This window comes from Gavialis gangeticus, unplaced genomic scaffold (genome assembly GCF_001723915.1).
Source record: "Gavialis gangeticus isolate Ggan-Ray unplaced genomic scaffold, GavGan_comp1, whole genome shotgun sequence".
Taxonomy (NCBI): Eukaryota; Metazoa; Chordata; order Crocodylia; family Gavialidae; genus Gavialis; species Gavialis gangeticus.
In genome coordinates, this window is record NW_017729027.1 from 41,638,956 (window position 1) to 41,656,584 (window position 17,629).

Here is a 17,629-nt window from a genome sequence, read left to right on the forward strand (position 1 = left end):
CCTAGTTTAAAGCCCGCCGGAGGAGATCCGCCAACCTAGAAGAAAACACACGCTTATCTTTAGGGGAAAGGTGGAGCCCATCCCATCCGAGCATGTCTCTTGTTGTGATGTGTAGTCTGGACACCCTAGTTGTGAAGAAGTTTTTCCTAATGTTCAGCCTATAACTGTCTTCCATGAGTTTGTGGCTGTTGTTTCTAGTTTTCCCCCGGGGCACCCTGGTGAACAGTTATTCACCAAGTCCCTGATGTACGCCTCTGATATAGCAATAAGCCGCAATCAGGTCCCTTCTCAGCTTTCTGTTCTTTAGACTGAACAGTCGAAGATCCCTCAGCCTCTCCTTGTATGGATTACCATGCAAATCTCTGATCATATAGATGGCCCTTCTCTGGACCCTCTTGAGCTTTAGCATGTCCTTGTTAAAGTGCGATGCCCAGAAATGGATGCAGTACTCCAGCTGTGACCACACCAATGTGGAGTAAAGCCGAAGAATCACTTCTTTGCTGGAGGTGCATCAATTGATGCAAGCCAGAGTTATATTGATCCTAGCGGCTAGTGCATTGCATTACTGGCTCATAGTCATGCTGGGGTCTATTGTTACCCCCAGGCTCCTTTCATTTATAGTGCTGGTCAGGTTTAGCATTGCCCAGCCTCTAGGTGTGCTGGGCGTTCTTCCTTCCCAGATGCAGCACTTTGCATTTTTCTATGTTGAACCTCATCTGGTTCTGTTCTGCCCAACATGCCAGTCTGTCTAGGTCTGCTTGTATCTGCGGCCTGTTTGCAGGTGTGTCCGCGCAACCCCATATCTTTGGTGTCATCCATGAACTTTGCCAGTGGGCTTTTTACCCCCTCATCCAGGTCGTTGATGAAGATGTTGAACAGCACTGGGACAAGTACTGATCCCCGGGGTACACCATTGCACACCTCTCACCAGGTTGACACCAATCCATTTATTTGGACTCTCTGTGTCCTACCCCACAACCAGTTTCGCACCCACTTGAGCCAGATATCTTCTAGTTTTTTAATCAGTACCTCATGGGATACCAGGTCAAAGGCTTTCTGGAAGTTGAAGTATATAATGTCAACTGCTGTTCTCTTATCCAGGTGATGAGTCACCTGATCATAGAAAGAAATGAGGTTGGTCAGACAAGACCTGCCTGCAACGAAGCCATGCTGACTGTCATTCGGTATCATGCCTTCTGCAAGTTTGTCACATATAGCCTTGTTGATGAATGTTTCTAGGATTTAGAAGTTAAGCTAATTGGCCTGTAGTTTCCTGGGTCCTCATGCTTCCCCTTCTTGAAGATGGGCACAACATTGGCCCTGTTCCAGTCTTCTGGGATTTCTCCAGAGGCCCACAGTTTTTGAAAGAAGTTTGCCAGGGGCTCTGTAATTACTTTGGCCAACCCTTGCAGCACTCTTGAGTGGAGTTCATCTGGTCCTGCTGATTTATGTATGTCCAGTTTCTTTAATTGATTGTACACCAGTTCTATGACAATGGTGGGAATGGTGTCAATCCTGCCCTGTTGGTTCTGTGCCCTTCCTGGCGTGTTTTTCCCCTTGGCCTTATGAGAGACTGAGGCAAAGTAGTCATTTGGGAGTTCTGTTTTTCCTGAGTGGTAGTGACCAGGTATCCAGTGAGCAGTGGCCCCACACTCCTATTAGTTTTCCTTTTACTCCTTATGTAGCTAAAGAAGGACTTCTTGTTGCCCTTGATTCTTGTAGCTAGTTTTAGTTCAGTTTCTTCCTTAGCCTGCCTGATTTGGTTACTAAAAGTGTGGGCCTTTGTTAAATAGTCTTCCTTAGAGGCTGTCCCAAGCTTCCATTGTTTGTACATCTCTTTCTTTTTCTGTAGGAGGGCTGCAACTTCCCTGCTAAGCCAAGAGGGGTTTTGACCCTTCTGCTACTTTTTCTTTGTAAGGGAATGGATTTTCTCTGAGCCTTAAGGATTGTGCCAACCATTCTTCTTGTGCTCCCTTTACCTGTGGTCCTAGGTCTCTCAGGGCATTCTATACTAGTGACCTAAGCTTATTAAAATTCACCTCTTTGAAATACAAGACTTCGAGCTTGGTATTTGTTCTGTTGGTCTTGCATTGGACCATGAATGTAATGATTTCATGGTCACTATCACCTAGGCTATCCTATATGTTTAAATTGGTTCTTAGCAAGGTTTCATGTGCAGTCACCCTTTGTTAGGTATAAGAAGTCTCTGCTGGTCTGAGACTCCAAGGAATGAGAGAAACTAAAAACACATACATATTTTGTGTTTTTAGATACCGTTCATAATATGTGCAATAGTATGGAAATATCATAATTCTAATGCACCAAAACTATATGCTACAAGGTGTGAGGAAAGAGTTATTTTAGATAAAATGTTACCATTAACAAATAAAATATTAATTTTAACTATACCTGGAAATACATCCTCACACTGTCGTATAGTCCTTTACCTAATGATTTTGAAAAAAAAAGTTTTTTTTTTTGAAAAAGAGACAACATGGTATCAAAGACAAATAAAAAAATAGATGGATATTTTTGTACTGTGATATGCTGGTGGTTGTTGCTGTTGTCTACAGCTTTAAAATCATTGTGTATCTTAGATGAGAAGGGACAAGAGTCCTATGTTGAAATGTACCATAATCATTGCAATTTTTTTCCATTTTAGGAGGGAAGCTATCCATAGGGCAAGCAATTTTGTACTTGCAAGATCTTTTTACTTAGTTGTATATTTTGCAGCATTGCAATGCTTTTTTAAAAATGAATTGATTTCTATGAATATTTCTCTTTTGGTAAAGCTTTAACTTACAGATAAATTAATTGCCTGTGATACTGCTGAAACATGCTGATCAGATTTATAGCTCTTCTCCTTTGATTGTATGTAACCTGTTTGTCACAGTGCTTCTGCTATGCACCTCATTCCATTCAAAATCTTATCATTGCTTGAGAAAATCAACTGTATTTTATATCTAATCTCCTATCACCTCTCAATTGTAACACTATCGTCTGTCATCTGTAATCCACTCAAGCCTGTCTAATTTATTCTCTGCTGCTAAAGCATTCCACAAAGCACATTTTATTTATTCAGGATGATAATACAGCCCAAATCCTTAAAGGCATGCCAAAGGTGCCTCAAAATGACAGAAAGGGTATGCAGAATAAACTTTTGATGGATAGATCATATTTACTTGCTTACCACAGGTTTCCGTGCATCTTGTTTTGGGAAGGAAGAATGAAGAAAAAAAGATTAACTGTCACAGCATAGACTCAGTATGGCCAAATGCTGGCCCCAGGCAGGAGGGATGTAGCTGATAGGGCTGTGTGAAACAGCACCATTTCTTTTTTACTTGTGTTTCACCATTTCAATGGGACAGTATTTCATTTTGAGTTTTGTTTCATTTTGAAAGCAGTGTTTGTTTTGTTTCATTGAAACTGTTTCACTGTTTCAACGCTGTTTCAACATTTCACCCATAGGCTATAATGGGGAATCATGAAAATGCCTAAATCTTTGACATTTCTTCCCTGATTCAGATGAAACCAGCAGGGATGGTAGCCCCTTCTGAGGTCATGCAGCCTGACAAGTTTCAAGGAGATAGGTGCAGGGAATTCTGGGAAACTGCACCTCAAAGTGTTGACAAGCAAATCTCAAGTCATTTGCCGGCAGCAGCAGCCTCCTGTTATTTGGCCAACAGATCTGAGCGCCCTCACCCCCAGGAGGCTGCAGGGTTGTGCTGAACTCCTCCCAGGGGTGAAGGACCCTGGATCTGTGCACCAGATGACAGGAGGCTGCCGCTGCTGTCTGGGGGCAATGTCAACACCAAACTTCCTGGTGCTGGGTGTGGGTGGAGCCCAGTGCTGGTCCCAGGTGGCAGCAGCAGCCTCCTGTCATCCAGCATGCAGATCGGGGGCCCGTACCCCTGGGAGGAGTCTGGCACAGCCCCGCAGCCCTCCTGGGGATGTGGACAGTTCCCTGATCTGTCTGCCAGATGATAGGAGGCTTCTGCTTCCACCTGGGACTGGCACTGGGTGTAGCCATGCATCAGGAAGACTGCTGCTGCTGCTGGCCCCAGCTGGCAGAAACATCATGCTGTCATACTGTATGCAGATCCAGGGGCCCGCACTCCCAGGAGTGCTGCAGGGCTATGCCAGACATGGTTGGCGTAGCCCCCAGATCTGGGTGCCAGATGACAGGAGGCTGTCGCTGCCAGCTGGGACCCACGTTGAAGCCAAGTAAGCTCGGCTTTGAACCTTGAAATGTTTTGAAACTTTTGAAACTTTTTGAGTACACTTGTTTCATTTTGAAGCTCTTTCAAAGCTTTTGTTTCCTTTTGATTTCACTGTTTTGAACTCAAAACACATCAAAACAGCTTTGAAATGAAACATCTGGTGATATTTCAAACAGCCCTAGCAGCTGACTCCTTAGCATTAACCTCTAACTGCAACATCAGAACTACAATTCTACTTCGCAGTGGCCATAACAGGGTTAAAACTAACTGTGAACCTGAAGTATGCAGCCATTACAGGGAGCCATTATATGGAAGCTATTACCAGTTTCAGTTCTGGTGGAGAATATCAGCTTTCTCACTTAGGACATATACTCCAGTTTTGGAGAGCTGATATCTTGGAGTGCAAGTGAGTGTGGTCTGCAAAAAGGTACAGTATTTTTCTTTGACAGAACAATAAAATAAAAAAGGCAAAGGTATATGTATCAGACCCCTAGTGGTATATATATATGTGTATGGTGAGAAGGGTGGCTAAGAGCTAAAGCAACCTGTGCTGTGTATGTAACTTATACTTTATTTATAAATATTATTATCATTTTATTTACAACTTATAATTATTATTGCCTTCTATGTATATTCATTTCTAGATTATACATTTTCAGTGCAGAAATATCTGGATTTTTATAGTGAAACATCACAGTTACATATGCATAAATAAACATTTATACAAATATATACACACACACACACACACACACACACACACACACACTAGGGAGAATTCTATTATGATTTGTATGCCTAAACGCAACACTTTTGGCAAGTAAGTGGTGTTTTTGACACTTACGCACAAATGGCGTTTCTGTTACCCTTGCACTATGCATGTGTGTATATGTTCAGTCTGAGCATGTTCAGTAGGGGCATGTGTAGATGAAACGGGGGCCCTAAACTGAAGCAGTGGGTTTTGAAAAACACCGCTTCAACTTAGGACTGATTAAACCACTGTGTAATGCAAGCAGCCTGCTGACTTACCTGCCTCTCCAGCAGCAGGGAGGGGAGGGTGAGCTGCCGGCAGGCGGACTGGTACCTGAGCTGCAAGGAGGCTGGTGCTTCCCCCCGCAGCAGCAGTACCACCCGCCCCCCCCGGTGGCACCCACTTGCTGGCATCCAGCTCGGGTAGTCCTGGGGGGCACTACAGCTGAGGAGAGAAGCACTGGGCCCCTGTACAGCTCAGGCAGCCAGGCAGGCTCCAGGGGGGGGAAAAAATCAGGCTTCCCACTTTTCTTGGGTGGAGCCTGTTTTCCTGGACTGCTGCCAGGCTGCACGTAGGGCTTCCTGCAGAGCCACAGAGATGCATGGAGCCCAGTGCTTGGCTCCACAGCTGTAGGCACAGCAAACTAAAACTCCTCAGAGGAGTTTTAGTTTCCTGTGTCCCAAGTCATTTAAGGTGCATTACATCCTCAAATTTCCTACAGTGGCTGGAACTGATGCGCAATACGTCACTGAAGCATGCAAATACTGACACCATTAAAGCAATGCAAAAGTATTTAGCCCACTTTAAAGTGTCGTGCACACACCCCCCCATTTCATCTACACATAGCCTAGGTTACACACAAACTAAGCAGCAACACAAGTATATATATGTGCTCATTACAGATGCACAGATATTTGTAAGTCATGAAAATGTAGCCAGGAAAAAATCTATGACTAATGAATGTGCTCCTTCTTGTGTTTAGCCCTAGCTGAATAGTTAAAGCTATTCAGTAAGGGATTGAGGGGGGATGAAACAAGTTTCTCTCTCATCTAAGCATATTGCACAGATTAAGGTTGATTAGGGCTGTGCAAAGCTTCAGATCGTGATTTGGATTTGGAGATGATTCAGCCAATTTGGAGGCTGAATCTATGAATCCAAACCAAATCACTAGAAGCTTTAGGTTTTCCAAATTGATTCAGAGTTTCCAAATCAATTCAGATTTGGCGATTCGGAGATTCGGCCATAGGGTATAATGGGGAATCAATGAAATATCTATAACTTTGTTGTTTTTTGGTGGATTCAGATGAAACTTGCAGAAATGGTAGCCACTACTAAGGGCATGACGTCTGCCAAGCTTCAAGATGATAGGTGCAGGGTTTCTGAGAAACTGCACCTCAAATCCTGAAAGCAAAACTCATGTCACATATGTATGTTAAGCCACAGTGTGGTGAAAATTTCAGAGGTGTTAGGACTTGATGTGGCCATAAACCTTGCCAAGTTTCAAGGCAGTAGGCATAGGGGTTTCTGGGAAACTGCACCTCAAGCTGCTGACAAGCAAAACTCATGTCACATGTGTCTTAAGCCACAGTGGGGTGAAAGCTGCAGCAGTGGTAGCTCTTATGGAGGCCACAAAACCTGCCAAGTTTCAAGGAGATATGTGCAGGGGTTTCTGGGAAACTGCAGCTCAAACTGCTGACAAGCAAAACTCATGACATAGGTGACACTGTGAGTTAAGGCATGGGGGTGAAAACTGCAGGGGTGGTAGCTCCTGCTGCGGCCACAAAGCCTGCCAGCTGTCAAGGAGATAGGTGCAGGGGGAGTCTAGGTTCTGGGGCCCTGCATCTTTGGCCACAGGCACACAAAACTCATGACATGGATGGTTGTGGAACTGTGTGTGTGTTCAGGTGCGCTTTTCTTGGTGGAGGGGCCTCTGCACAACATGGCTGTGTGCCCCATTGAGGCCTCCTCCTCCCCTACAGCTTTGATTTGGTCCATCACTGTAAGTGATGGCAGGTCAAAACACCTTAGCTGGCTCAACACCAATAGCACCAGCAGAATCAAAGGTAGCCAGACGGAACTGTCACAGAGCCTTTCTTTTTATAAAGGAATTGACAGCAAGAAGTAAAGATGTTGTGTTGGTTGTATGCTACTCATGGTGTGTGATGGCTTATCTTGTGTTTTTATGTTTATATGTTTATTATGAAAAAAAACTAAAATAGAAAAAATGTATCTTAGGAAGCTTTTGGGTTGAAAAACCCTTTGTCAGGCTGAGGAAGTACCTGCAGTTGGTGTGTCTCCTGGTCCTGGATGGAAGGAATATGAAAGAAACCAGAGGCTGGCCTGGCATGCAATCCAGGCAAGAAAGCCTTAGGCCTGTGTGACTAGGCAACTATTTGATTTGGATTTGGATTCGGCCATTTTTTATTCATCTGATTTAATTTGGAGACCCAAATCATTTTCTGAATTGATTCAGCTGAATTGATTCATCAAAGATTTGGAAAAGATTGTGCAATTCAGAGATTCAGCCATAGGGTATAATGGGGAATAAATGAAATATCTATACCTTTGGGGTTTTTTGCTGATTTAGATGAAACTTGCAGGGATGGTAGCCACTGCTGAGGGGATGACGTCTGCCAAGTTTTAAGGTGATAGGTACAGGGATTATTACTGGGAAACTGCACCTTAAAATCCTGAAAGCAAAACTCATGTTGTGTGTGTGTGTTAAGCCACAGTGGGGTGAAAACTGCAGGGGTGGTAGCACTTGCTAAGGCCACAAAGCCTGCCAGGTTTCAAGGAGATACGTGCAGGGGTTTCTAGAAGTTCATATTTGCTGACTGATGTCTTAACAGTTTGTAATAAGTTTGTGGCTTCTCATCTTCCAACAGGAAGCCAGGCATCCTGTCCAGTACTCCATTAAATTCTGGCTTCCTGGTGGAAGATGAGAAGCCACAAACTTATTACAAACTGTTAAGACATCCATCTGCAAATTTGAACTTCTAGAATATAAACCATTGCTCATTTACTACTACAAATAGTCTCACATAGAACAGTCCGACTTCACCAAAAGAATCTTATTTTCATTAGTGAGACTTTTTACACAGATAACTATATCAAACGTAAGTTTGTGTTTATATTCACAGTTTTGTAGTGGACACAGATTTTTGTCCTTGTTTTTATGCATTATTTTGAGATTTGTGATCAATGTTATGTTTAAGTAAGCATACTGGATCAATAACTAAGAATGGACCCATGCCAGGCTAGAGATAAAATATTTTGCACATTATAAGTAAATGTTGAGCATGTATTTTGTAAAAATAATGATTTTAAAGTTTTTTTTCCCCCTCTTTATCTGAATATGTGGCTTGGGAAGGGGCACAAGTTTTATGCTGTCCAGTTTGAGGGAAGGCATCAAAATAAGACTTTAAACCTCCTTGGTATCTTCTTGTATTCTTGAGTTTAGTCCATGTAAATAGATATACAATTGTCTTCTAATGTCTGTACATATTTGTTGGTCAAGACATAGTTATGAGATAATTTTTTATACAAGTAATTCTGTATTCATGACAGATTATTTTGGATGGGGATAATTCTTAGGGGTGCGCAGAGCTTCGGTCACCAATTCAATTCAGAGAAGATTCGGCCCAATTTGGAGGCCAAATCACCAAATCCAAATCAAATTGGGAGACAAAAAGCCCTCTGAATAAATTCAGAACCTCTGAATTGATTCAGAAAAAAATCATAAAAAGATTTGGAGATTCAGCTATTTGGAAGGCAGTCTTGCAGAAGAACAGAAACTAAAAAGAGGGAGAGAGATCGGGGGGAAACACTGACATCTGTAGCTGGCCAGTTATGGTGATCTTTCCCTGAGTCCCTTTCCAATCACAGTGCTCTGGGGAAGGGATGCAGAAATAGCACATAAGCCTCTGTCTGAAGACTTTCTGTCCCTTTTGTGAGCTGTTACTGCCTGGGCAAAAAAGGGGCAGGTGGTTGACCTAAAAACAGGAGGGCAGGTGGAGATCTAACCAGCACTGAGAAGGCCCCTTGTTACAGGTTACCATCCCTGCTGGTTTTATCCCTCTGTGCCTTAACACACATACAAAGTCACATGTCATGAGTTTTGCTTTCAGAAGCTTGAGGTGCAATTTTACAGAAACCCCTGCACCTAGCTCCTTGAAACCTGGTAGGCTTTATGGACTCAGAAGGGGCTACCATGCTTGATGTTTTCACCTTACTGCATGTAAACACGTACACAAAGTCATGCATGTCATGAATTTTGCTTTGAACAATTTAAGGTGCAGTTTCCCAGAAACCCGTGCACCTATCTCCTCAAAACTTGGCAGGCTTTGTGCCTTCAAAAGGGGCTACTATCCTTGCTGTTTTAATCCAAATCTGCCCAAAAGGACAAAGTTGTAGGTATTTCAATGATTCCCCATTGTAGTCCATGGCCAAATCACCGAATCTCTCCGAATTATCTTCCAAAGCTTATTTGGCCAAATTGATTCGGGACAGTGATCTGAATCTCTTATTTGAATCACTGTCCTCCACACAGGGTGAATCCAAATTTGAATTGAATACTTCCCTATTCACACAAGCCTACTAATTCCAATAGTGCCTCACCATATACTTCATCTAAGGCAAAAACTAGTAACTGACTTCTATATTCTCAGAGTGAACTGTTGGGAATATTCTCACTAGGGCTTCCACAAAAGTTATTTTTCTTTGCTAGTGATGAGACATGGATGGTAATGGTAAACAGAGAGTAAGAGTTGGTTTAGAAGACTCCGTCTCTTGCTTTCCCATGTAAATAAAATGATTTGTTCATATAACCACAACAGTGAAAGAAGACATCACTCCCTAGCAAACAAATATATGTATACGGCAACAGTTTACCAACTTTCTTTATACTACCATCATGAGATTTATGGCTGGCTTGAATTGTGGTTGGCTTGAAGAATCATTTACTTCATTTTACAATTAACTGTTGCTCATCATTTTTTTTTTTCTTTTTGTTTCAGTAAGTCAAGGTGGGGATGCAGTTGCATCTGACATGTGTCCTGATCCTGGAATTCCTGAGAATGGAAAAAGAGCAGGCTCTGATTTCAGGTAGGAACTGTGTGTACGCATGCATGCATGCATGCATGCATGCGTGTGTGTGTGCGTGTGTGTGTGTGTACGTGTGTGTGGGTGCGCACGCGCGTGCATCTATAGATAGATAGATCCACTTCAATTAGTCAATCAATCTATCTTTCTAGATCTAGACCTAATAGAAAGGGCCAGCAAGTGTGGTGGTGACCTACAGATAATAGATTTTGAATAAAAATTATAAGCAACTCTATTTTGAATGCTGTAAAACAGTTTTAATTCTTGTAGATTCAGAAGTGAAGTTTTAGGCCATAGGGAATATACTGCTTGACAATGGAGATTTTAACACAGGTTATTCAAAATATACCAAATAATTTTCACTGAGCACTGTGTGTTATAATACATAAAATGAGGTGGAGAATGTCCTTCAGGTTCTAATTTCTATTAAATTACGAGGACACAATCTTTCAGTCCACTGCTGAGAAATTCTTTAATTTAATTTAATTAAAAGTAGTGAAGTTGATAGACCAAAGTAAGCAAAGAACCCTTAAACACAGGGAAAAAAAATACACTCTGTACTTAAAGTAAAAAAAAAATAAAAATCACACTTTTTGTATCAAATCTGTTCATTATTTTTATTTTGTAAACTTTGAAAAGCTGACTTTATTTGAATTTTCTGTTTACCTCCCCCACTTTTATTTTTACAGCCTCTAAAAAGGCCTAAAGCAACTTTGAGTGACACCATTTTCTGTGTACATCTCAGTAATGTGTAGACCAAGGGAAGAGTTTTTTATAATGTTCTTTTTAAACAATTGGGGAACATTCTGTCTTTAATTAGATATGGAGGAAAGATAGAAGTGGTTAAAGATGCACTGAAGCACACATGAATGGGGAAAGAGGAAGTTGAGGGAAGGGATAACTGTAGTGGGGCCTGCATGATAAGTTTGTTAAAAGAGTCAAACATTATGGCTGAGTGTTGACAAGTTTTACTTTAAGGGTTTGTAAATAAGTAGTATAGAAAAGGATTTAATTATATATAATAGTTATCATTTTATAGTAAAAACGGTGCTGATTTTAAATATAGTCAATTTCCATCAAGGAATAGGTAATGCTGTTTCGTGGAAACATTAAATGATGTGACTTGCTTTATATTTGATGGGCAAGCTATACAGAAAGGAGAAAAAAAGAGTTCTGGGTACTTGCTCTGCCAATATTTTCCAGTGAGGGAAGAGGGAGAGCTGCTGGCAGAGGCTGTTTTTCTTTACCCTCCCCCCCCAATCCCTTCCCCTGGGAATAAGAAGGGAGCTTAAGCAGCTTGTCAGCTGAGTTAGCTGTTGATGAAGGAACTGGTCTCCTGGCCCTTGCCCAGAGCAGGGGAGACCCATGTGAAGGGGGTGGGAATATGAATGATGTGTGCCCCCAGCTGCTGGAGGAGCACAGCGGTGGTGGGAGCATGGTGGTGGTAAGTGGGGGAGCTCCTGCAGATGCCACTAGCAGTGTCAGCATCAGCGGCATCCAGTGGGGATCACAGACCGCTTGCAGATGCCACCGGTGGCATTGGAGGTGCAGTGGTAAATGGCGACTGCACGCCTTTTTGTAGGGGGTGCTCCTCCATGCTCAGGGGGTGCACGTGCATCCGTGTGCACCCCCTATACATAGTCCCTGGGTGGGGGGAAGGAATGATGATTCTTGAATCTTTCTGGAACACGTTTATGAGGAGCTTTTGTGTATGTGATTTTCCTCTTCCACCATCTTGTCCCATTAGCAGCTTTCCAGACAAATTTCCTTCCCCCCTCTCAGATTTCTGTACAACTAAAGCATTCTATACTACATGTTTGTTTCCTCTCTGGGTCTCATGGGGAAGAGGTGCTAAATGGTTCCTAAGGCTGTGTGTAGACAAAATGAGAGGTGTGTGTGCATGACACTTTAAAGTGGGCTAACTTTTTTTGCACTGTTTTAATAGTGTTGGTGTTTGCAAAAGGCAGCAGTGTATTGCACATTAATTCCAGCTGCTGTAGGAAATTTGATGGTGTAATGCACCTTAAATGAATTGGGGCACAGCAAACTAAAACTCCTTTAAGGAGTTTTAGTTTGCTGCCCCTACAGCCATGGAGTGAAGCACTGGGCCCCGTGCAGCTCCACAGCTCTACAGCAAGCCCTGCAGGCAGCCTGGTAGCAGTACAGGAAACCAGGCTTTGCCCAAGAAAAACAGTGAGCCTGATTGTCTGATTCCCTCCCCCCACCCCTGATCCTGCCTGTCTGCATTAGCTCTGAGCTGTGCAGGGAACTGGTGCTTCCCCCCATGGCTGTGGTGCCCCCTGGGACTACCCGAGCCAGGTGCCTGTGGATGGGTGCTGCCTGGGGGGGTGCTGTTGCCACGGAGGGAAGCACCAGCCCCACCCTCCCCAGCCCAGGGACCACCATGTCTGCTGGCAGCTTGCCCTCCTCTCCCCTGCCGGAGAGGCAGGTAAGTCAGTAGGGTGTGTGAACGGCGCATGGGTTTTATCAGCCCTAAATTGAAGTGGTGTTTTTAAAACTCACCACTTCAATTTAGGGCCCCTGTTTCATCTACACTTGCCCTAAAAGAAGCAGCCTTAAAAGGTGCTTGGGGAAAGGGAAGAGGGGCAGTGATTCATGACATCTGTTGAGGCACTCTGAGGCAGCAGAGTTCAGCATGAGAGTCCTCACAGAGAGTTACTTTGCAAGAAAGAGAAATTCTTCCAAGAATGCTGGAGAGCTTGGCCAAAAACTATCTCCCTGTGTGTATCACATGATACAAGTGAATGGCAAATTAGTACATTAATCAAGAAATAAATTTAACAACTCCCAGGGGACTTATAATTTCCTATTTTTTAATGAAAGTGTCTGTTAACTGTTCCTTTGGATGCTGAACCTTTATTTGGAAGTTAGTTAGGGACACAGCCTGAGAGAAACATGTATTTCCTTGCAAACCATTAGGAAGGGACAAGGTCTGAACTAATACTTCTTTTACCTGTGGAGGGAATGAATAACAGAGAAAAGCCAGGGAATAAAAGATTGTGTTGACAGTCTTGACATTATTTCAAATAAGTTGAAATCAGCATTTTCCAAAGAATAAATAATATTCCCTCTAATTGGACTATTCATAAAACTTATATTACCACTGTAACCAGTACAAAGTTCTTAGCCAGCCATGCAATCACTCTGAGTGGTCTACTACTAACATCTGATATAAGTAATAAGCTAGAGTCTGCTACATGACAAATACAGTGATAGATGCTTCTTGAAATATATCCATTGTTTAAAAAAAAAGTATCAAAGAATGGTGGAAAAACAAAGATTTTGTTATTAATCAGCGTTGAAATATCGACTTACTCATACATCTAAGCCTTAAGACCTCCCAAATAATCTTCTGTCAGTCAAATTGAATGTCAGTCATATCACATTACCCTTTATTTACACCAAATATGTTGACAGCATGCTCTGGAAGTGACTGTTGGGTTCCTCACTTTTTTCATCATTTAAAATATAATGACACCTATACATATGACCAGTGCCTGCTCCTATGCATGCTACTTAATCAAGTCTGCTGGAGCATGCTTGTGCTAATTTGCACATTCCAGCAGACTCAGTATAACATATATTCAGCATATCTGTGTTCAAAATGGTGTTGGGGGCACTTCAACTAAAGCTTGTTGAATGAGTTTAGTTAAAGCGCCCCGACACCATTCTGAAGCATGGGATGCTGTGACAGGAGTATCAATATCGGAGCCTTTCTGGGAGTGGCTTCGCCCTCCTGTAATGGGCCAACCGCCTGCCTACTCACCTGCCACACCTTGATCTTACTTGATTAGTAGATTGTTGTAATCAGTGGGAGGGTGCCCATTTTTCGCGCCCTGGTGACAGGGAGCGCTACCTGCGGCTCCTTTTCCTCCCCTACACCGCAACCCAAGCCTCGCAGATGGTGTTGACGTGGTTTGACCTGGGCCCTGTTATGTCTTGGCCCTCCTCTTTACTCTTGGGGCTCCCCGCTGCCCCCCTCTCACTCTGGGGCTGGAGCCAATACACCCCACAAATGCTGCGCCCTCTCCAGCACCAGGAACCCCCCACGCTACTGGGGAGTCCCTATGAGGTCTCCTCCAACCCCTAATAGCCTCACCTGGTCCTCTGGTCAAAAAAGTGAACACAAAAACACAAAGCCCCTGGGCTACAACATAAAACTAGACTGTCCGGTCAAAACAGATTCACTCCCTACTAGACAGTGAGGGAGGGAGGGCTCCCCAACCCCAGCAGTAACCAGGGGATGTTCACACTGCCAGAGTTCTCCCCTCTGCCTGTCCTAGCTGAGTTCCTACTCCCACGGCCACTGGAAAGGAACTGCTCTCCTGGCCTTCTACCTGGGTTTAAGAAGGGCTAAGCCCTGCCCCTTCCTGTCAGCTGGTTTTACTGGTTGCCTCGGCAACTAGCACCTGTGCAGCCCTGGTGACTGGCTCCTGGTGGAGCCTCCCCCTTCCTGCCACTAGGGGTCTCTCCTGAGCTGTATCCACTTTCAGGCGCAGGGCACCTGAGTGCACTGCGACAGATGCTGAATACACAAGATGCTGCAGGCACTTTAATTGGAGGGGCTCCCGAGAGTATTTGTAAAGATGCCCTAAAAACAACTTTCACCACCCTAGAGCATTTGTAAAGATGCTCCAAATTATCTTTTGTTGTTGTTGTTCTAAATGATCTTTGTCTTAAATTATCTTTTTTTTTTTCATTTCACATAATTTACTCTTTTGGTTAAGCCATAAATATTCATATATCCAAATGCCATAAAAATGTATTACAGTTAAAATGCACCTATTACCTTAAAATGTACCATTATGTTTTACATAAAATATGTGAAGTGAATTGGTTCTCGTTTTTAAGAAATGTAACTAGCTAAATAAGTTAAATTGATTAATTCAATGCAAGCACTTCTACCAAAAGCATTTTCACATTGAATTTATTCCATTTCAAGCTATAGTATTTTAGATTTCATTTTAATAACAGAGGTAAGGTGTAGCCCAACAGAGTTGCACCAGTGTAAGTAGAAGGGCTGGTCTGAAGTAGATAGGGTGAGCTAAAAAGATAGGCAATCATTTGTATGCCTGCTTCTCCTGTGTGTCAAAAGGTGCCACAAGGGAAGTGTGATTTCAGGAGCTATTTGACAAAAGAGAGAAGTAGGTTTTGTCCCACAAAATAGCTGAGCAAGTGAGAAGGATGAATAGTGTACACTAATGGGCTTTCTTATTTTAAAAGGGAAAATCTGAGACTTTGTGTTTTACTCCTACAACTCTGCCAGGCTTTCTTTTTCTTTCTCCAAGCACTGTTTCCTGTTAAGGATTATGGATGATATCTTCCAAGAGGCTTCTCCTGCAAAAAAAATGTTATTGTAATGGGATAGGGACAGAAGTTACACATAAATTGGTTTAAGTGATCAGAAATGGATTTAAAACTGTAACAACAGAAGTTCAGTGCACACAAAACCAGTTTCAAAATGGACAGAACTGGTTTAAGATAAACCTGGTTGAATGTAGGCTTAACTGATTGAAGTCAAACCAGTTTGACCAGTTTGAGTAGACTTGGCTGATTAAGATCAAACCAGTTTATGGAACTTCTGTCCCAGATCCCTTCCTGGTTTAAGTTAAATAAGAGTCCCTAAGCATCCCAGCATGTGTTAGAGCCCTGGACAGTGCTGTGCTGTCTACTCCAGAGAGCAGGGCTGACCCTGCTCCTCTGCTTCCTAGCTGGAGCAGTGAGGGCTGGCCCACTGCCCCGTGCTTGGCAAACCACGGCTGGGGTCTCGGGCCAAGGAAAGGGGTTAAATTTCCCTTTCCCGAAGTACAGAGCAGTCCTGCCCTGATGACTTGCTTACTGCTGGCTGTGACTGTGGACTATATATCCCAGAGGGACCTAGAAGCAGGAAGATGAAGTGATGAGCAACCTTGCAGAGTCCTTCTGCTGTGTTTGTGGACTGCAAATCCCAGGGACCTCGGGGGCAGCAGGAAGATGAAGCATACACACAACCCATGCTGGCTCCGTGCCCGAGAGCCATGCTGTAGTGCCCCCTGGCTTCTGGCTTGAGCCAATGCAAAGAAGTGGCTGCATTTCCTGACTCAAAAGTGAATGTGTGTTCATTTGCTTATTGGTTCAATCTTAGACTAACCTGTAAAGACCAAATCAATTCAGCCTCAGATTTTTTGACTGTCTGTACTTATCCATGAGGACTGTGACTCAAAGGCTTTTCAAATAGTGCAATCTTGGTATCTGTTCCAGTCTCATAGGGAGGAAATTTCCAACAGGTGGAGCCCCATTTGAAGAAGCATGTTCTTTGCTTTCAGTGGAGTTTTCCCAATATATGTAATACAAAATGTACAAACAATATTGGAAGAAAGTCCTTATTTCTTTTCCGCCCCACAACTAGGGCAGCATCCACCTCTGTGAGTTGCAGAATAAGTCTCCCTTCCTATTTCCTTCTTTTTTCAGGATGCTTTTTCTGCTTAGCTGCCTAGTAGCCTAGCCTCAATAGGAAAGTGTTTGCAGTCCTGGTTACCTGTGGTGTGGTGATTATGTTGCTGTCCCATAAAGTGGAAGATTAATGTTCATCTCACCTCAGGAAGAGCCTGGGTCTAGTGTGTCCTTTCGCCTGCACAGGTACTTTAACCACTAGACCGAACAGAAGGTGAGATGGACATTGACACTCTCAACACACACCAGTGTCAAACAATTACTAATCATTGCTTTTGCAGATTGTAATTTTGGAGATTTTGTGTAATCATAACAGAATAAATGGACTTAGGTGCCTTGAGAGTAGAGCTAAATCTCTTCCCAACATGTATAATAAGTAAAGTTTAGTCATTGGGCCGTTATGTGTCTTTGCATGTATCACTGAGGCCTCTGGGCTGATCTTAGTCTAGATAGTTCTTTGACTGGATATTTATTGCAGCCTCAGCCTAGGGTTTAAGACTGGGGAAAGGAGATAGAGTGGTGGTAGTCTTCAATAAAAGTTTGGTGAACAGAAGGTATCCATTACCAAGCTGTGCAACATGGACTGTGTCTATTCCATGCTTTAGGCAAAGGATGAATTTAGAATACTATTCATGGACTGATCACCATGCTTCACAATAGGTTCCCAGACTGAATTAACCAAGTTGGTCTTCAAGGTGGTGTTGACACCCAGAATTATTGTCTTGGGGAGAATTAGGTTTACATCCTGGTATGTTCCTGGTGAGAAAGCTATGACCCTTCTTTCAGATTCATATCTGGCCACCATCATCCATACCTTTGTAACTTCAAGACTAGACTATTACAATGTGCCCCAAGTGACCTGCCCTTCAAGACCATCCAAAAGCTGCAGCTGATGCAGAACACATTGTTCTACCTTCTGACAGTGATGGGTTACCAGGAATACATATGCTGAGTGTTCCAGAGTCTTCATTGAGTCCAAATAGCTTTTCAGGTAAACTTTAAGATGCTGGTTTTGACCTTTTAAACCCTATACAATCTGGGCCCTATGTACCAAAGGGACTGCCTGTTACATCATAACGATCAGTGTCAGCCAAGAGTAACATCC

At 43.1% G+C, this 17,629-nt stretch overlaps 1 protein-coding gene across 1 annotated transcript in view; it reads left to right on the plus strand.

Moving 5' to 3' along the window:
* The window catches only part of CSMD1 (CUB and Sushi multiple domains 1), a 2,474,714-nt gene that overhangs the window by 1,442,409 nt on the left and 1,014,676 nt on the right, over positions 1-17,629 (plus strand). Inside the window, exon 8 of the mRNA XM_019520340.1 lies at positions 9,987-10,074. Coding sequence (XP_019375885.1) covers positions 9,987-10,074 — 88 coding nt within the window. The remainder of the gene's footprint in view (positions 1-9,986; positions 10,075-17,629) is intronic.